Source organism: Heteronotia binoei, chromosome 1 (genome assembly GCF_032191835.1).
Source record: "Heteronotia binoei isolate CCM8104 ecotype False Entrance Well chromosome 1, APGP_CSIRO_Hbin_v1, whole genome shotgun sequence".
NCBI lineage: Eukaryota > Metazoa > Chordata > Lepidosauria > Squamata > Gekkonidae > Heteronotia > Heteronotia binoei.
The window spans coordinates 252,830,237-252,851,300 of NC_083223.1; the positions used below are offsets into that span (position 1 = coordinate 252,830,237).

General features: G+C 43.9%; 1 protein-coding gene across 1 annotated transcript; it reads right to left on the bottom strand.

Annotated features, from left to right (window-relative positions):
• Positions 1–1,850: 1,850 nt before the first annotated feature.
• GLMP (glycosylated lysosomal membrane protein) lies at positions 1,851–21,064 on the bottom strand. Its single transcript, XM_060252967.1, has 6 exons — positions 20,930–21,064; positions 14,876–15,133; positions 11,908–12,105; positions 9,512–9,730; positions 5,093–5,370; positions 1,851–3,773 (listed from the first exon to the last, which is right to left on the bottom strand). Exons 1-6 carry the CDS (start codon positions 21,014–21,016, stop codon positions 3,605–3,607), a joined length of 1,209 nt encoding a protein of 402 aa, XP_060108950.1. The 5' UTR covers positions 21,017–21,064; the 3' UTR covers positions 1,851–3,604.

Below are 21,064 nucleotides of genomic sequence, written 5' to 3' on the forward strand. Positions count from 1 at the left end.
AGGGGGGACATAGTAGCAAGCTAACACCACTCCCCATTCCTAATGCAAGTTAAGATGCAAATGAGGGGTGGGGTAAAGGTATAAATAGGTATGTCTATCTGCATATCTGAGATAAGTTTTTAAAAAAAGACATAAGGGCTGCTTTGAACTAGATTGTTAAATCCCGCCCCTTAGCTCCCACATTCAAATTTAGGCAGGGAAAGGGGGTGGGTGGGTTGTTCTTCTCATTCACAGGTTCTATTTCCAATTTAAAAAAAAATAAGTTTACTTGGCCTATGCATCCTGTAAGAATATTCCCCACAATTACATCCAGTTCCAGGGAACATAGTACGGGTTGAAGAGAGCATGAACTGCAGCCCTTGTAAAATAAGACTGGTAGCAGAGTTTTTTAAAATTTGAGCTTAGACCACATTCCCTTTAAGCAAAGTAACTTCCTAGTAATTTCAGAAAGGCAACACAAATCCAAATTCTCATTCCACATTAACTGCAATTTCCTCATAAGGTAGCCTTCCCATGTGACACACCTTTAAGCTCTCACTTCCTTCCTACACACTCATGCAAATTCAAAGAGTAACCCCTCCCCAACAGCTCTGAAACAGTTTTAACAATTAACAAACATCTAAGACAGCAGGAACCATTCCAATATGAGAGCAGGCAATTTCTGTCTCATTCTCCATCTTTTTTTTATTTCTCCAAGTTACACCTATGATTGCAACAAAAAATGGCAGTGTAGTGCCATCAGTGGATAAGACCTATTTAGTTGAAGGATATGCCAAACTCAAATGACATAGAAGTGGATACCTTTCATTAGAGCTGTACATACTTTGTGATCCCTTGCAAGTGCAAAAGAGAGGCCAGGTAGTGAAACCAGCTGCAGAGCGGGGCCATGACAGAGTTTCATAGAACCAAAAACAATACAGAGAACATGAAAGAACGTTTTCTCTTTCACTTATGGTAGAACCCAGAATCACCCAATGTAACTGATGGGCAGTACATTCAGGACAGACAGTAGCACAACTTAAAGCATAACTCTCTTAGGGATTTGCCATACCAAGACTGGCTTTGATGGGTATAAAAGAGGGTTAGACAGCTACCATCCACGGTGGCTAAACAGAACCTCCATGTTCAGAGGCAGTGTACCTATTGGTACCAGCTGCTGAAGGAGCAACAGAAACGGGAAGACTGGGTTCAGGTAGCCGCCTCAAGCCTTCCATCCTTCTGAGGTTGGTAAAATGAGTACCCAGCTTGCTGGGGATAAAATGTAGATGAGTGGGGAAGGCAATGACAAACCACCCCGTAAAAAGTCTGCCAGGAAAATGTTGTAATGTGACATCACCCCTTGTCAGTAATGACTTTACCTTTTTACTTTTTGAAGGACATCTACTAGCTGGACAGACTGATCTGACAAAGCAGTTACATGCTTTGTACAGCATCCTGAGCATATTGTTAATCACTTTCATTGGCTCCCCTTGCCCTCCAAGTATCTTAGGAAAGAGTGAGAATGGTGTGTGAGGTACCTGGAGATTTCCTGCTATTTCCAGACAGTCAAGATCAGTTCCTCTGGAGAAAATAGCTGCTTTGGAGGGTAGACTCTAAGGCAATGTACTCTGCTGTGGTCTCTCTCCTCCCCAAACTTCACCTGCAGACTGTCTCCCGCCCCCCAAAAAATCTCCATGAAATTCCCCAACAAGGTCTGGCCACTCTAAAGCTTAATTCTGGAAGGAGAGATATTCCCATATTGTTCCCTCTTCACACAATTCCTCCAATCTTACCTAGATAACATTTCACTTCCACTTCCATTAATTCACACATTAGAAACTCTGACACAAAGCAACCAAAAGAACACAGTATGGAAAAAAATAAACTTCTTTAATTGGTCCAAGACAGATGACATGAGAGAGAAAATAACCCAGAAGCCCGCTCCCTCCAAAAACCACAGCATCAGTTTGGCTACAGTTCTGTGCAAAGTAAAAACTGCAAGTACATCCATCCTGAAAGGCACACACACTTAAAGGAAAACTGTTACCATTGCTCAGTTGAAGGCCATATCTCAATGGGAACTTCCAGTTCATCAGGTACCTTCTGGAAATGTGGCCCCAAAACTTCCCCAAATTCTCTTAGGTTGAGAAGCTAGAAGTAGGGCTAGCGAAGATCATGTTGTGCCCACCAAGGACCCTGCTAAGGGACCTAGATGGCTGGGGAATCTTCTAATAGGTCAGGGTCCATGAAACATGCCCATCCACCAGCATCTGGCACCAGAGCCTCAGTGTCCTACAGCAAGGCACACTAACAGCTACCCCTGTGGGAGAGAAACAAAATGGCTGACAGCAGTCCTCAATTTTAAAATTACCTGATCCCCACCATGGCTTGAAAGGTTTAACTTGGCCTTGGCAGAAGCCATCCTTTGCTCAGGAGACCCAATAGGAAGGTCAAATAGAACCAGCCTTGTGGTGGGGGAAATCAATAATCTATTAATATGCCGTATATTTGGGGGAGGGGAGCTAACCTCTACAAGAAAAAAAGGTGCATGACTTTATGAACAGTGCAATTTTGTCTCTTTAGAGGCCAGCACAGCCTGTAAACATCACAACTAGTAATAAGCTTTTAAAATAAAAAAGGATTTTTTTTTAGAAATAAAGTCATTCATATCAATAGAAACTGTTGCCATGCCTGAAGGAGAAGGACTTCATTTCTTAAAGACACAGGAGCCTCAACCAGAGAAATTAGCAGCAGTATCAAAAATATTAGTAATTATTTATGAATGTAACACTTGCATTAAGAAGACAAAGTTTTGTTTTAAAGGCAAAGCAAAGGGGTTTTTTTTTGTTGGGGGGGAAAGTAAAGGGGAGGTCTGAATGCTGATTGAAAAGACATCTCAAAGCTAAAGAGAGGGACAATTTCAAAACCAGCTTTTGGTAAGTAAGAGGAAAAATGGAGAAAAGCCCCCTCCCTGCTTTCAAGGCAGAATTTTCTATGGACAGGCAAAAGAAAAAAAGTATCATGTAAATATTTTCATCTGAATGTCTGTGTGAACTGAGAACAAAAGCCCACAAATTCTGCTTTCCTTAGGGCCCAAAATTTCTTGGAAGATATGGGAGGAAGGAAAGTAAATCCAACTTATTCAGTGTACCTAATTTAAAACACATACACACAAAACAAAAACACAATTACTTTGGACATGATATATGTAGGACTAGAGTCTCACTGGAACTGAAAACAGTATCCCATGCATCCTAGAGGAATACATTAAATGGTGTATAATTTCAAGTATACTTAGAAGCTAACATGTTAAAAAAGTGGTCATTTGAAGCAGGTGAACTGTTCTTTTCTTTGCTTCACAATAAGCTACATGTCAGGAGAAGAAAGTACAGCCCCTTCCCCCCCGCAAGGTAGCACCATGTTTGTCAAGGATACCCAAAAATATTAAAATGTATCAGAACATCCACTCTTGAGAACATGATTGAGATATCAGTTATGCTACCATGAGGCAATCCTGTAGCAAATGTAAATAATTTGCCCCAACAGCAGCTTCCCTTTGGAAAAAACACCAGAAAAAGTTCAAAGTTGTTCACATAGCCTGAGACAATCGCTGGCTTCACAATGATCAATTGATTGGTTCGTATTCAGAATACCGTTTCTTCTGTTTGAAAAGTACGGTGATGCTCCCTGCAACCAACAACACCACTGGAGTTCCTAACCCAACTGCAAGGATAGCAATCACTAAGGTGGAAAAAGTGTCCTCGGGTGGTTCACCAAATCCAATCAAGGCAGACCTAAAAGGGATGGCAGGTATTGGGGGAAGAGAAAAAGAGAAGCGTTCATTAGTGATGATCAGCTTGTAGTTATTGCTCCCACCCCTCCTCCATAGATTCCCCCACTACCAAAATCTACCACAGGAATCTCTTGTTTTGTCTTAAATAATTAAGATTTTCAAAGGGGGGTGCTGTCATCATTGGTGCTATTGGTAGTGTTAGAGCACTTCCCTTTTTTAAAAAAAGGTCCTAAAATATCAATATCATTTTGTAATGGTAGTTTACGCAGGTTCTCTGAATTGCCAGCTTTTTTTTTTTAAAAAAGGTAAGTCTCTTTCCATTTCCCTCAGATATGAAAAAGGGCATATCTCATTGAGGGAAGATGCTAGAAACTTGCTTTTTAAAAAAATTAAAGCTGGCAATTCAGCGAACCTGCTTAAACTATAATTACAACACTACAATGAGATATCAGATCAGATTTTATTAACGACCCACAGCCAGTATATATAGATACTACATTACTCAAAAGAGAATAATAAAACCATAAAATGATAAAAACAACCTAAAATTAAATGCAGATTTACAGCTCTAGTAGGACAGTTAAGCAAATCAAGTTCCCACAATTCCTTGAGAAACATAAATGGAACGCAATTTTATTTAGTAGTCTCTGTGTTCTCATCAGAAATAAATTTACTAACGATCTCCATCTGAGCTTTCTGGTTTCTCTTCAGATCGGGCAATGAGATATCAATCTTTCAGAGCTGTTTTAGAAAGCCCAAAATTTCCTTGCCTTCAGGGTTCTTTAATGATGACAGTCCAATAACTGAAAAGTGAGGCTGGAGGTGTGTGGAACAAAGAAAACTGAAAAGAAATGTTATGCACAGTGAAGGCCAACTCAGAATTGGCTTCCAGAAAAACACTGGGGGGGAAAGTGGTCTCAAAAGAACCAGAAAACCTCCCCCAGAGGGGAGAAACAGAAACCCGCCCCCCCTCAAAGTGAAATTGATAGGCAGAAAAATGCATGTGGAAACAAGGGGATAAACTGAAGCAGAACCAACACAAAAACCCATGGAGAAACCCCTTTCTTTTTGTTCCTATTGCTGACTTGTGAGAAGGGACAGGTTGCTCTGTACAAATGTATTCCTGGTCAAAGGGTCCATTTGCTTGCCATCTTCCTTGTCTCCAAGCTCTTTCCACACAATTGGATGCTTATTGATAGGGATAGACATTTTTCTTACCGAACTACTCTGCTTCTAGTTATAGATCCCAACAGATACTTTTAAAGCTTATGTGACATAGACACACACAGAACACCCAACAGTTCAAAGATGACCTCTCACCAGCTCAAGTAGCGTCTCTCTTCATAGGCCTCGCTGTCCTCACTGCCAAATGAAATATTGATGCCGGCCACACCATGGTGACTCTCAAGCTCCTCTCCAAAATAGGCATGGGCTATGCTAGGCCTGGGAACCGTGCAGTTGGTCGTCTGCAGAGTATAATACTGGCAGTGGATGGTGTCCGCCCGCTCAGGACGCCGGGAGCTGTATGCTGTCGTCTTCCACTGGAAGAAGCTAGACATGGTACTGTGGTTTTGGGGCACAGAAACCAGCTGTGCCATCTGCTCCAAGAATGAGGGAAAAAAGGGGGAGATGTCAAATCAGACTAGAGAAATATAGTGGGAGGACACAATGCAAATCTTTTAACATCACTCTTTTAAAAGGCCAGAGAGATTTTCTGAAAACTTTCTTCCTTTCGAAAATCCTTTGTCAGATCTTCTGTTGAAAAGCTCTTCCAATGGAAGCTTGGACATTGCAAAATAATTCTGGAAATTAGGGAAGAAGAGCCATGAGACAACAGCCTCCCTTCTCAGTGCAGGTGGTGACAAATCACTTTTTATGCTTTCCTACAAAAAACCCTAGATCTGCAACATGGCCAACCCAAACCTCTTTTTCTTTACTTGTTAGTCTCATAGATGCTAATGGTACATGCTCCCAAGCATGTGTGCAAAATATAGACTCCTTATTCAGCTAGATCTGCAGTCCCCAACATGCTGTCTGTGGGTGTCACAGTACCTGCTAGCACCTCTCCTGGTGCCTGTCAAGCAGGTGGGGTGAGGTGGGGCTTTTGCCCAGCAAGACCTCTGAGTAGCTGTTAGAGACAGAACTGAGCCAGGTTATGACAGGCCAGCTATGCTTTGCCCTACAACACCCCCTTTTAGCCTATGGACTACACAAACGCTGGCATTCATGCCATGCTCTCAGTAGGCAGCCAGCCCTTCCCCAACTATTGGACTGTGTTACAACTAGTGCGCATGTCCAGGCCATTCAGCCCTCATGAACTGAAAAGGTGCCAGACCCAGCCAAGCACCTCACAGATGGACTATTGCACTATGGGCAGTTGCTGTCCATAGAATCACAAGGACCTCGAATTGTGCTTCATCTCATCGCTGCCTAGCTCTACTGCAGATGATTGTAGCTATGTCTATACAGAAGTGGGACAATCAGTAAGCCTGGGAGAAGCCATGAATCTGAGGATTTCCAAAAGGCCTCTGTCTTCCTGTCTGCAGCTGCCATTCTGAAATTGCTCTTCTGACACGTCCTAGATTCCAGAGTCTTTGATTATGCAGTGGCTGCTAACAATGGGACTGTTGCAACACTCACCTACCAACAAAGAGAATCTTCCTATTGGCTATACAGAAAATCACTTCAGTCAATAGAACATCAATGGATTAATCACTGCACCATAAACCGGATCCTGTCATCAATTTCCTGTCTTTCTCAATCCTTTATTCTCCATGAGGTGTCACCATCAAATACAATTAGACTCCAAACTGGCCATCATTGTTTATTTGTTTCTCAACCCAGAGTACTCCAAGTTTATTGTCATATTTCCTGGGAACCTTTTAACTGGCAGATAATCCTGTCATGGGACCCTGCCTCAGGTTATGAATTTGGTTATTTAAGGCAGAGCTTTCTGCCATGCAGGGTGCCTCTTTCAGACCTCCACCTTGCTGAAAGAGTCGCCTCCAATCCTGATCAGTTTGGGCCCATTAATGTGGGTAATGCTGGTCACTGCATGCACCCCCTACCGTTCCCTTCCTCATCACTGCTGGATCTTCTTCTCATCTGAGAGAGATGCATCCTGCTCATGCAAATGTCTATTATTTTCCCTCCTATTTTCCTAGCTCTGTATCGTGTGTTGAATATTTGTGTTTTCCTGTGTACTTGAACTTCCTTAATAAAAACTATTTAGTTTAAATACAATTCTCCTAATTAATGCTTGGGTGCTCCTGCAAGCTCTGACTTCATTATACACTGGTTATTGATCCCATAGTAAGTAGTAGGCCATCTTGCCCATCTAACTGAAAATTTCTCCAAAAAACTCTTTTTGAGGCAATTTGGCTAACAAGGCGAGCTGGAAGAAAGAACTCAGGAGAGAGCTGCTGCAAGGGTTGGTGGGGTTTTTTTTTTTGGGGGGGGGGGGGGTTTGCCTTTCCTAAACTGCTAAATTGCTGGGAGCCATTAGCTGAGGTTGCTTTGTGAGAAGACAGCATTTGAGAGTGAGTGGGAGCTTGTAGCCTGCTGGAGAGTGGTACTTTTGTCTGGGTTTGTTTGGTTTGGAGATCACTGAGTAAGGTCTGTTTGCCTGGGGCTGATTGCAAACCCCATTATCTGCAAAAGGAAATCCTGCCTCTCCAACCTTTTGGAGTTCTTTGAAAAACTGAACAGACATGAAGACAATGGTGTCCCAGTAAACATTATATACCTGGACTTTCAAAAGGCTTCTGACATGGTACCTTGCCAAAGACTCCTGAGTAAACTTAGCAGACATGTGATAAAACAATGAGTTCTCTTATGGATTAAAAGTGGTTAAATGACAGGAAGCAAAGAACAGGAATCAATGGACAGCTCTCACAATGGAAGTAAGCAAGCAGTGGGATCCCATAAAGATTGCTAATGTGGCCAGCACCATTTATTCATAAATGATCTGGAACTAGGTGTCAGTAGTGTAGTGGCCAACTTTGCAGATGACTAAATTATTCAGGATGGTGAAAATCAAGGCTGACTGTGAAGAGCTCCAAGGGGATCTCCACAAACAGGGTGAGTGGGTGACAATGTTGCAAATAAAATTCAGTGTTGGTAAGTGTAGGCTGATACACACTGGGACCAAAAATCCCAGATTCAAGTATAGGTGAATGGGGTCTGACCTTGCTGAGACTGAGAGGGAAAAACATCTTGGGGTCACATTGGAAAGCTCAATGAAAGTGTCAACTCAGTGTGCTGCAGAAGTAAAAAAAGCAAACTCTATGCTAGGGATTATTAGGAAAGGGACTGAGAATAAAACTGCCAATATTGTAATGCCCCTGTATAGATCTACCGTGCAGCTTCATTTGGAATCCTGTGTACAGCTGGGGTCACCATATCTTACACAGGACACTGCAGAGCTGGAAAAATACAGAAGAGGGCAACCAAGATGTCTATGAAGCTGGAGCAGCTTCCCTATGAAGAAAGTCTGAGGAGTTTGAGACTTTTCAGTTTAGAAAAGAGATAGAGGGGAGCGTGATAGAGGTTGATAGAATTAAGCATGGGGAGGAGCTGACAAAAAGAAATTTGTCTCCTTCTCCCAAAATACTAGAACTTGAGGGCATCCAATGAAGCTGATAGGCTTTGTAAAGATCTTTACTATGTGATTGAAGATACGCTCTGGGGCAGTGATGTGGCCACTGTGTGACACAGAGTGTTGGACGGACTGGATGGGCCATTGGCCTGATCCAAGTGTCTGCAGGTTCAAAAAGGTCGGGGTCTCCTAAGTTAGATCAATCAGAACATACATTAAAAAAAAGAAAAGTAAAACTGCAGATAACAAGTACCCTCTCAGAAGAGGGATAAGGTGGTGGATGCCATCGCAAAATGTCTGCCGTGAGGAGAAGGTGGGAATACACTGTACTTTAAAGAAGTGTTGTGGTTTGTTTGGATGAGTGTGGGACAAAAATGTAATATGTGTTTAAAAATTAAAACTAGGAATTGGGGCTGGGTCATGCCCTTAATGTATATTTATGTTCCTGAATTCAGAGGAACATAAGAACATAAGAGAAGCCATGTCGGATCAGGCCAATGACCCATCCAGTCCAATATTCTGTGTAAAAAAAAAACCCAGGTGCCATCAGGAGGTCCATCAGTGGGACCAGGACACTAGAAGCCCTCCCACTGTTGCCACCACACAAGCACCAAGAATACAGAACATCACTTTCCCAGACAGAATTCCATCAATAGGCTGTGGCTAATAGCCACTGATGGACCTCTGCTCCATATGCTTATCCAATCCCCTCTTGAAGCTGTCTATGTCTGTAGCTGCCACCACCTCCTGTGGCAGTGAATTCCACGTGTTAACCACCCTTTGGGTAAAGAAGTACTTCCTTTTATCCATTCTAACCTGACTGCGCAGCAATTTCATCAAGGAAATTCTATCAGCCAGACTCTACTGAAATACAGCACAAAACCCACCCTGTTAGAAATTCCAGATAACTACCGGGGGGGGGGGGGGAGGAAGCGCCAGAGCAAAGATGAGTTCTAGACAAGGGGTGAAGCTTATTTTGAATTAATTATACCTAGCCACAAATGCCGCACCCTGGAAGCCCACTTCCATAACCTCATGTATGTGTAGACAAATCTAACATTACAGGTAAAGGCTGTTTAAAAGGCTGCCTTAATGGGTGTCCCAGGTCTTGAAGCAATTTCAACAACAGGTCTGCACTGTACCTCAAAGATTGTTGGGGTATATTCGTCATCAATGGAGCGGAGGGATTCCAGCCGCTTGTGCTCCTCTCTCTCTTCCACTGTGACGATCTCCAGAGCAAAGCGGGAGTGGTTGCCCCGTGGAGGCACCCCATTCATGACAAAGTTGACCTTGGAGCAGTTGGCTGTGTGGAAGAGATGGGGGAGGCGGGTGTCACGGCCACTCTCCTCATAAGCCGTCACCTGAAGATGGGGAGAATGACACCATGTTGGAAGACAATTTGGCAAGTTATTTCCTCACGTATTTCTTTGCTTCTGCTAGCTGTGATGGAGGAATGAGGGGTTATCAAGTGGCAAGTCAGGCCAACCACAGGGAACTTTCACCACCTTCAGTTTCCAAAGTTCCTCTGAGAAATGGCCAATGATTCAGGTTTACAGGAATAGATACTTCTCTCTTTTCAGCTCCTCGGCCTCTCAGTTCCCTACCTCCACCTTCTCCTGACCCACTCATCCTCCTCCTGCTCAGTTCCTGGTATATCAGAAACACTCAGACCCTTTGGGCCTAGCATGAGCTCTTTGTTTAAAAAAAAACCCCAAAATGCAAGTCGTAGTTGCTTTGCGTATTTCAACAGAAAAGTGAATAAGAAGTATAGGGGGAGGATTATTGGGGCTGACAAAACCAGGGGTGGAATTCTAGCAGGAGCACCTTTGCATTATCAGGCCACACACCCCTGATGTAGCCAAGAGCTATCCTCCAAGAGCTTACAAAAAAGAGCCTTGTAAGCTCTTGGAGGATTGACTACATCAGGGGTGTGTGGCCTAATATGCAAAGGAGCTCCTGCTAGAATTCCATCCCTGGACAAAACAGATGTAAACTGACCATGCAGGGTTGCCAACTGCAGCTTGGGAAATTCCTAGGGACTTGGGGCTGGTCCCTGAAGAGGGGAGAGAGATCAGCAGGGATGTGATGACACTCTAGGACAAAAAAAAAATACTGTTTCTCTTTCAGAGAGAAACTGATCTCTGTAGTCTAGAGACAATTCCAGGCCTGAGCTTGAGGATGGTAATCCTACTACCACATTTCTGCAGCAGTGATAACTTATGTTACTCCTGGATGCATCAGCAGTGTTTTAAAATTGGCTCTTAGTTTCTTCATTACAACCCCCCCCCTTCATTTAAAGACAAAATGTCTAGTTTATTTGAAGAACTGTACAGATATCACTTTTGGTGAACTCTCTCGTTCTACTTAACCACTATCTCTCATAATACTTTTTTATATGGCTACAGGCAGAAGAGCTCATTTCCACAGCTGAACCTGACAAGTCCAGCACTTGCTACCAGGGTATAGGGTTGCCAGCCTCCAGGTGGGGCCTGGAGATCTCCTGCCTTTACAAGTGATTTCCAACTGGCAGAGATCAGCCCCCCTGGAGAAAACGGCTGCTTTGAAGGGTGGACTCTATGGCATTATACCATGCTGAGGCCCCTCCCCAAACCCAGCCCTCTCCTAGATTCACCCTCAAAGTCTCCAAGCATTTTCCAACACCTGGCAACCTTAGTTGCCAGCCTCCTAGCAAGGCCTAGAGAGCTCCTGGAATTACATCTCATTTCCAGACCACAGAGGTCAATTCCCCCGGAAAAAATACGTAGCTGCTTTGGAGGGTAAACTGTGGCTGAGGTCCCTCCCCAGGTTCCACTCCCTAAATATCCAGGAAATCCCAACTTTACTTGGTACTATTGCATATACAAAACTGCATAAAGTGATACGTGCATGCAAATTTATTCTGCTTCTACAGAACCTAGGAAGTAGCAAAGCAGTCCATGAACACTGAATTGCTCTGCTTGCTAATCAGTAGAATTCCTGCTCAGGCATCCTTCTTGGCTGTGGAGATCCAACAATTTCTGGCCCATTTTTACATCCCTAAGGGCTAGACTGAGCCAACATTCTCAGGATTGTAGATCCAGAGCCTATACCAATTACCAAGTACAGACAATCCTGTCTTTGTCCTAGGACAAAGGAAACTCTGCCACTTTCAGCGGCCCCCCAACAAAGAATCCCCACCCCCATACATCACACAGACCTGTCACAAACAGTATGTGAAAAAATCAGTGACGTGCGATAACAGATGTGTAACCTCTATGTGCACAGTACTTCCCATACCTACACACATTCTTTTCCTCACATTTACATCCTGCCTGTCTACCATGAAATTCAGTACAGTGATAAACAAGTGATCAGCCACCCATTTTATCCTCACAACAGCCTGTGAGATGGGTTTGGCTGTGAGAGACAGAGACAGACGGACACAATGGCCCGCTCAAAGTCAAATCTTCTCCTTCCCCTCAAGGGGGTTGCTGAATATATAGCCATCCTCTCAGTGTCACCTTGCCCAGCTGTCCCCCTCTGTTGCCCTGCTATTTACCTGGAAAGATATACTGCCATTCCCAAAGGCTTCATGGGGGTTTGAGGAAACACCTTGAAATGTAGCTGTCAGCATGGTCTCGTTTATCTTACCACCGAGGCTTTCCCAGGTAAAATTGGCCAAATTGTAGGTTGGGTAGAACTCATCCATAGGGACCTTGAAGAGATCTGACGTGTTGGCACCATTATATTCAAACACCTAGAAATACCCACATTAGAAACCTATGAATATATAGCCTTTTCCACATATCAGTTGTTTAGTAGCTGCCTATGAAAAAAATAAATGGTCTTTTTACCTCCACCAGGCAGCAACACCTTTATTATTATTCAATGCATTTTTATAACTAGGGTCCTCAGGGTAGCAAGCATGAACACATTAAAACATCTGAACATGAAAACAGCATTTAAAATAAAACAATTAAAACACACACACATAGGCATACAACATTAAGATCAGGGAGCAGAACAAAACTTGAGTCCAGTGGCACCTTTAAGCCCAACAAAGTTTCATTCAAGTTAGGAGGCCAATAACAGTTATTGATTGGGAATACGCCAAATGAAACAAAAGAAGTCTTTGCCCACTGGCAGAAGGCAGCAACACAATAGTAGATGATGATATTGGATTTATATCCTGCCCTCCACTCTGAACTTCAGAGCCTCAGAGCAGCTCACAATCTCCTTTACCTTCCTCCCCCACAACAGACACCCTGTGAGGTGGGTAAGGCTGAGAGGGCTCTCACAGCAGCTGCCCTTTCAAGGACAACTCCTGCGATAGCTATGGTTAACCCAAGGCCATTCCAGCAGGTGCAAGTGGAGGAATGGGGAATCAAACCCACTTCTCCCAGATAAGAGTTTACACACTTAACCACTACACCAAACTGACAGATGAATCTCCCTGGAAGCAGCAGAAGCAGGAGGAGGAGACTGGATTCATACCCCACCCTTCTAGGGCGGCCAGCTCCAAGTTGGGAAATACCTGGAGATTTGGGGGGCTGGAGCCTGGGGAGAGTGGGGTTTGGAAGGGGACGGAACCGCAGCAAGCTATAATGCCACAGAGTCCATCTTCTCCAGGTGAGCTGATCTCTATTGCCTGAAGATCAATTATAACCCCAAGAGATTTGCAACCCTATGCCCTTCACTTAAGAGTTTCAGCGCAGCTTACTATCGCCTTCATTTCCTCTCCCCACAACAACATCCTGTGAGGTAGATGGGGCTGAGAGAGCTCTGAGATAACTGCTCTTGAGAGAACAGCTGAGAGAACTGTGACTCACCCAAGTTCACTCAGCAGCTGCATAAAGTGCAGTTGTACTGCACTGGAGTTCCAAAGTCTTGGCACCATGATTGAGAAAGCCTGTTCTTGGGATGTCATCCGTCTAGCAGTGGCAATTGAAGCAGGGCCTCTGAAGGTGACTGGACTGAATAGGTAGGTTCACAGGGGGGAAGACTGTTCTTAAAGTATGTTGGCTCCAAGCCCTATATGGCTTTAAATGTCAGCACCAACACCATGAATTGAGTCTGCTAGAAAATGCGCAAGCTCAGACTTTGGCACATCTCCAAAGTCTCAAAACAGTGAGCAAGAGCTCCTTTGCAGCTACCCTTTGACCCCCACATTTTGCACACAGAGGAATATCGAAAGGATCATAAAGCCAGCTGCTGGTTGGTGCAGTATATCTTGCAGTCTTGCAGAAAAGAACAAAAAGCCAGAATGACCTGTGAGTCATCTCCCATCAATCATTAGGTAGCTTTATGCAAACTGGTTTCTCCAACCCATCCTCCCAGTCAATCCCAATCAGTAAGATAATGATTGTAACAAGGCATCCCTTACAGGGACTTTGTAAGAATAACTGACAAAGCATGATAAAATTGCACAGGTCCAGTCCAGTATGGTAGGGTAAGAAACTCCAACACTCTAGTAGTAAGCCTGATAACCTCTGGAAGACTTACGCAAAGTGTCAAAGTGCCAAGACACATTCAAGCAGGTAAGTGTGCAATCCTGTGCACACTCATCCAAAAGTAAATTGAACTGAACCATGCTTCTGAGTAAATATTCACAGGTCAGATGCAAGAAGCCATTCCCTGATGCAAGAGGCTCTTCAGCTAAAGGAATGGATTTGCAACCCAACTCCTTCAGTATGAGAAATCAAGTGCAAAAGATTGCACTCTCTCCAACAAGCAGTAGGTAGGGAGAAAATCTTCTGAGGTCAGAGAGTTTTGGACTCTGCTGCTCTCATTTCACTGATTCCATACCTATCAATGACCTGCCACCACAAGCAACTCTCCTCTGCCTGTGCATGAAATATTTCCTGCATTTTCGCAGGCTTGCCAACTTCCAGGTGTAGCCTCCTATAAAAACATCCACCCTCCAGACAACAGAGATCGGTTCTCCCGCAGAATAGAGGGTTGACTCTATGGCATTATACCTTCTCCAAACCCTGCCTTTCCCAGGCTTCACCCCAAATCTCTAAGAATTTCCCAACTTGGAGCTGGCAGTCCCAGTTTTTTTTCTGGTTCTGTCCTCAGTCTTCAGGGTCCAGAACAGAAAGGATCTTGCACGGAATGAAAGAAAATAGGAGCTGTGGATCCCTTCCCTACCAGCTTATTAATCACCAAAGCCATGAGCTCATCCGGAGTACTTATGTGCCCTCAGTTTAGTCATAGGCCCAGACTTAAGTCTGTGAACTTAACACTACTTCCTGCACCATACTGGGAGCAAATCCTCTCCTCACTTTGTAAAATGAAAACAAACCGCAACACTTCTTCAAAGTACAGTGTATTCCCACCTTCTCCTCACGGCAGACATTTTGCGATGGCACCCACCACCTTATTTTCCTCAAAGGATAGTGTGTTCACACTTCCGCCTCGTAAAAGCCATTTTGTGATTGGCCATACCTCCTGGCAGCCATTTTGTGATGGCACCCACCACCCTCTCAAAATTCCAGAAGTGCCTGCAAACTTTCCACAAAACGTACCTTGGTGAAGATCACTGCTGTGGAATACAAGACACTGCTGGTGGGTTCAACGTGGATGGCTCCAGAGGAAAACGGAGATAAGAGCTTGGTCCAGTTCACATGGAGGGTGCTGTTTGGGCTTCCTGTGTACACCAGCAGCACTGTCGGTGCCCCAATGGTGCTCCACACATAATGGATTGTATCATTGTGGCCCACAGCCTGGATGTGCAAGAGGTTGTTGGCAGAGCTGTTTGAACCAGGGTTGTATTCCAGAGAAACCTGAAAAGGACATTTCATGCCAAAGTTTAATTCAGCAGCACAAAGATGGACTCCAGTTCTAATATAACAAGCCAGGATTAGGTTAGTTATATCGACTCAACTGGGTTACAGAGAGCAGTTTTGCTGAAAGAGGGCCACTGGCAGTAGTAGTGGGGAGTCTAGAAGTTCATAAACCCGTTACCCCTTTCTTCATTCTGTTTAAAGTATTTATAGCCTCCTTTTGCAATATTAAAATAGTAATTTTATGGTTTTTTACATTAAAAATTAAACTCAGCAATACTAAATGTAATAAGTCTGACACCACAAGAAGCTGAACATAACCATCATATGTAGGGGAGACTGAGAAAAATCCTGTTCTGTTTTGCAACTAAACACCTTAAAACACATTAAGGTGGGTAGCTGTGTTGGTCTGAAGCAGCAGAACAAAGTTAGAGACCAGTGGCACCTTTATAGACCAGCAACTTTTAATTCTGGGTATAAACATTTACACATGAAACAAAACCACATTAGTGTTAAAAGGTGCAACTGGATTCAAACTTCGTTTCTTAAAGTTTTCCTGCAGGCTTTCATGCTGGCTTGCAGAAAAGATCTAAGAGAACACACAGACTTATAAGGGCACAGAAGGTCACTCAAGTATCTGGGTGCTAAGCTATTTAGGGCTTAAAAATCCATACTGGCACCCTGAGCTCAGGCAGGAAGCAATCCAAAACGGGTGGGTCCAATCTGAGCAATACATTATTTGTGGCAATTTCTTTCATCTGAAGCACTTTTATTTTAGAAAGAAAAAAAAGATGTGAAAAGAGGGAACATTAGCGAGGTTTTTAAAACCACATGTGGTGTGGAGAACACATGTATATTTTCTTTCCACCTAGAACAGGGATGGCCAAACTTGCTTAACGTAAGAGCCACATAGAATAAATGTCAGATGTTTGAGAGCTGCAAGACATGAATGTCAGATGTTTGGGAGAGGAAGGGGGGAAAAGCAACTAATTTTAAATGTGTTCTCCAAGCAGCCAGCTGGCTTGGCGAAGTGATTTAAAGAGACAAATGCCTTCTCCAAACTAGCCAACAGGGAAGTGGGGACTTTGAGAGCCACACAGTATGTTTGAAAGAGCCCCATGTGGCTCCCAAGCTGCAGTTCGGCCACCCCTGACCTAGAACATTAGAACACCAAATGAAACTGGATAGGTAGAAGCTTCAGACCAAGGAAAGAAACACAGAAAACATTGAAACATAGAGCTGGAAGGAACCTCATGGCTCATCAGTTCATATAATGCAGGAAATTCATAGCTACCTCCATCCCCATTCCCCCAGTGACTCCTTCTCTATGTCCTGAGGACGGCAACAAACCTCCAGGATCCTTGGGCAGGTCTGATCTGCAGGAAAGTTCATTCCTGACCCCAGAGCGGTGACTGGCATTACCTTGGTCAAATAGGGCCACAAGAGCTCATTCCTTCCTGCCCTCCCTCTCACAACCTGCCTGAGTTCACAGAATCACCTTTGCTGGCCATTTAGCCTCTGCTTAAAAAAAAAAACCCAATGAAGAAAGTACTTCACACATAATGACTGCAAAGGATGTGATCACTGGCTTCCCCGGCATTAAAAGAGAAGTGGAGAAATTCATATGATTAACACCTCTGCTTTTGAACTGTTCATAAGATTATTAGGTCACCCAGCCTGTTATACTATACCCAGCTGAGGTACCTTGGCACATTTTGATTTTATGAGGGTTGGATGTATTCTACAGACCACCACCCAAGAATTTTTACCACCCATCTCATATCAAGAGTATGTGTAGAATTTTTTTTAAAAAATGAGCATGTGTGGATCACCTTCCAAGAATGTAAGCATGCCTCCAGGATTAGAGACACAGCTGCCAGAACCTAAGGTCAGGTCTAGAAGCCCCTGGTAACTGTCTTTTAGGAACAAGCATGGGCACACTCAAAAGATGAACTGAAATTACTTTTGAGCAGTTAAAAGATTTACAAGCTGCATCAAAGGCTCTGAAGACAAAGCAAACTGGTTGAAACCCCCACCCTCTTTAAGCTTCTAAGAAAAGTGCCCACATCAGCTTTTCGGCTTCTTCCTCTGAAAAAACCAAAGCTGACATACTGCAGAGATGAAACAAACAAGGAATGTTCACCCCTTGCCAAGTCACCCAGAGAATTTTTATATTGGGCAGGACACTTAAAAAAACCCAACACCATACCCCTGCCTTAGGGTACTATCTCTAATTTGGATTCAAATTGACAGGAAACAGTCAGATTTAATTTGCTTTCACTAAGAGCCTTACAGGAAGAAATGGGGAAAGCAAACTAAACACAACCACTTAGAACTACCCTGCTGGATCAGGCCAATGGTCCATCTAGACCAGCATCTCCCCCACCCCCAAGGCCAACTTGATGCCTCCAGACAGTCCAATCAGGACCCCCAAAATAATCTCTCCCTATCGTTTACTCCATCATTAAGTATTCAGAAGCATATGAATACTGAATATGAACGCTCCCCATTTCACCATAATGGCTAATAGCTGTTGATAGATCCCTGTGCCTCTCGGAACCTTAAAAAATAAGCCATCCAAGTTCATGGCCATCTCATGGTAGTGAATGTCTCAAATTAAAATTGTGTAATTTGTGAAGACACAACTTGTAATTCTGGGTTCAAGGTGGGGAATTATGTTGTGGTGGTGTTTTGGATGACTCTGTTCAACCTTGGCCAGGTGTCCCCTGTAGGCGCCAAGACACCAAGTGCTTTTTAAAAAGTAGAAAGGGTCAGGGTAAAGCTTTTGCCCAGCCACTGGAAATCAGATTGGCTATGCAGATTTATAAAACTTACTTTGGCAGCAACTGCCACCATAGCACAAACATCTTCACCAACTTGGAGAAGGCATTTCTCTCTTTAAATAACTTCGAATCATAGAATCGGAAGAGACCTCCAGGGTCATCCAGTCCAATCCCCCACACAATGCAGGAAACCCACAAACTTTCCCCCTAAATCCACAGGATCTTCATTGCTGTCAGATGGCCATCTAGCCTCTGTTTAAAAACCTCCAAGGAAGGAGAGTCCCCCACCTCTGGAAGAAGCCTGTTCCACTGAGGAATCACTCTAACAGTCAGGAAGTTCTTCCTAACGTTGAGCCGGAAACTTGGTTCTCCTAGCCAAGCCAGCCTGCAGCTTGGAGAATGCATTCAAAGTTGCTTTCTTTCCACCTCTCTTCCCCTCCTCCCTCCCCATCTATTTTCCTTCCTTCCAGCTCTCAAACATCTGATGTGGCTCTTACATTAAGTTTGTCCCCTCCTACACCGCTTCAGACCAACACAGCTACCAACCTGAACAAATAAATACTATTAGAGAATGCCCGCTTCCATTATAAGCTTGTTTATGAAAGCCTAATTACTGTGTTCTTAACGTAGACTAAATTCACATATATAGTACCTACACAAGGCCATGTAATTCACATATATAGTACCATCTATCCATCATTGTTACATAGATACTTAAAGGACAGCAATTACAAGCTTTTTTACCCCCAAAGCAAGCAGGTCACAGGCTCCAAGAAGAAGCTCTCAATCAATACAACTCCTATTTATAGGCTTTTAAAATAACCTCTTAAAAATAGCTCACTGTCCCATCACTCATTATCTCATAACCTCAAACACCATACAAGGTTATTTATACTTAAAATAACTTCTGAAAATACACAAAGAATTTCAATTCATTCTCACTACTTTTCATCTTTTTAAAAATAGCGATGACAAGGTTCTCACACATATGAATATTTTTTGGCTCTCAACCAACATTCCCACCCTTGAATCATATTTTCTGTGAAGCTGGACATTCTTGAAATTCTCAGACGCTTCTTCACCTGAGTCTCATCAAATGGTATCTACTGATAATGGGTTAGGTGGCTTCTAGACTACACAAGGCCATGTAATTATTGCCACTTTTGTCTTCTTACTGCCCTTCAAGGCTACTCTGTTCTGGACCTCTAGACCCTCTTCTTTAGCAGGCTTCCCTGAGAGGCCAGGTTTGTTTTGATAAGGTGTGCCACAACGTTATCTCATCTCTATGGTTAAGTCCAACAACTGTTCCCCTATATTTCTAGCCATACCTGTGAGAGGGGGGTTGCATTTGAAACAGATTTCAAAGTCATAATGTCAAAACCCCTTGGGTGAACCCCAAGTTGGCATATGCCGTATAGGAGGCATACCCAAGACCAGAGGATATGTGGAGTTAACTGTGCTGGAGCTGGGCCAAGGCCCAGAATCTTATCAGAAATGAGGTTCAGATAGACTTCTTAGATTGCCTTGTCAGGCTATGCTCATGTATGAAAGTGAAAGAAAGAGAAAGCAAAGGTTTTATCAGGGCCAGACAGAGAAGCCAACACTATGCAGCTTGTAGAGCAGGGGTGGCCAAACTCGCTTAACAGAAGAGCCACAAAGAATAAACATGAGATGTTTGAGAGTTGTCAGGCATGATCGTTAGATGTTTGAAAGCCACAGGACAGGAAAGAAATGGGGAGGAGAGGTAGAAAGAAAGTAACTTTAACTATAAAGAGTCAAATGCCTTCTCCAAGCAAGCCAATGGGACAGCAGGGACTCTGAGAGCCACATAATGTGTGTGAAAGAGCGACACGTGGCTCCCAAGCTATAGTTTGGCCACCCCTGTTGTAGAGTTTTAAAGTAAAATTATAGCTTTCCTTGTAGACTTAAATGGATTCAGGGTTTGTTTGTTTTTTAGCAGGAACGCAGTTCTGGCTACCTTGGTGTCAGGGGTGTGGCCTAATATGCAAATGATATCCTGCTAGTTTTTTTCCTACAAAAAGCTGCGTGAAACTGGTGATGTCAGGGGGTATGGCCTAATATGCAAATGAGTTCCTGCTGGGGCTTTTTCTACAAAAAAAACCCTGACTGAACCAAAATGTATTGCTGCCAAGCCTGGGTTGTGAAATTCCTGCAGATTTGGGGGTTGAGTCTGGGAGGGGGCTCAGCAGGAATGTAATGCCAAAGAGTCCATCCTCCAAAGCAGCCACTGCCCTAATGGGATCTGATCTTGGGGGGGGAGGGAATCACTAGTAATGGTAGAAGATCTTCAGGCCCCACTTAGAGACTGGAAATCCTAGAAGGCAGGAGGCATTATCACAGAGAAGGGGGGGGGGGGGGGGGAGAGAAGAGAAGAGAAGCAACTCCTGATGAGAACATAAAAGCAGCAAAACAAGATGCCAGATTATATGATAGTGCATTTTACAAGAATCCAGAATTACCAGCCCCATATTGCTGATGAAGCTGGGGCAGAGAGGCTTGTCGGGTAGCAAACTAAACACTGGCGGCCTCCCAGATTACAGTCCACTTTCTTCACCACTATTCTGCCCACAAAGCTTCCGGACATACTGGGTTTGTAAAACAGCTCTTTTCCAGTTACTTTGGTTTCTCTTCCTCTTTCCTTATATTCGTTTTCTTCGGTGAGCTTCAAAGACAACAGTCGAAGGCCTACTGTTGCACGTGACACTTTCAGGGAGATAACAACCCCGCAACAGAGCAAGCGTGTGCCTCTGATCATATACAGAGTGCCTTTCTTCCTCTACAGTCCCTACTTATCTTCGCCATACTGAGGACTCAAAGGCAAGCTCCCTAGGCCAGACAGAAAGGCAGATGTCCGCCCCGGCACCAATTTTAAGCGTTAGCCACAGAACGGACTATAGCTAAATGATCCAATTAATATTTTTAAAAGATAAATCTTAACAGGACAAGATTACCGTTCTAGAGTCTAGCCAACCGGCTGTGCCCCCGAACCTACCTTCCGCCTGTAACCCGCTGGATCCCTCGCCAAGCTTCCCACCAGCCACAGGAGAGGCAGCGAAGCCCAGCTTCGCCTAACCAGCATGTTGATTCCAATGTAGCAAGTCTTCGCCTGGCCACATGATGCAGCAGC

Bases quoted from the DNA above. Each gene is read 5' to 3' on its own strand.
- GLMP (XM_060252967.1), bottom strand. From the start codon at position 21,016: ATGCTGGTTAGGCGAAGCTGGGCTTCGCTGCCTCTCCTGTGGCTGGTG. The intron at 9,731-11,907 runs GTAAATAGCAGG...CCCCATCTTCAG, and splicing joins ATGGCAGTATATCTTTCCAG to GTGACGGCTTATGAGGAGAG. The intron at 3,774-5,092 runs GTGAGAGGTCAT...CATCCCTTTTAG, and splicing joins GAGAGACGCTACTTGAGCTG to GTCTGCCTTGATTGGATTTG.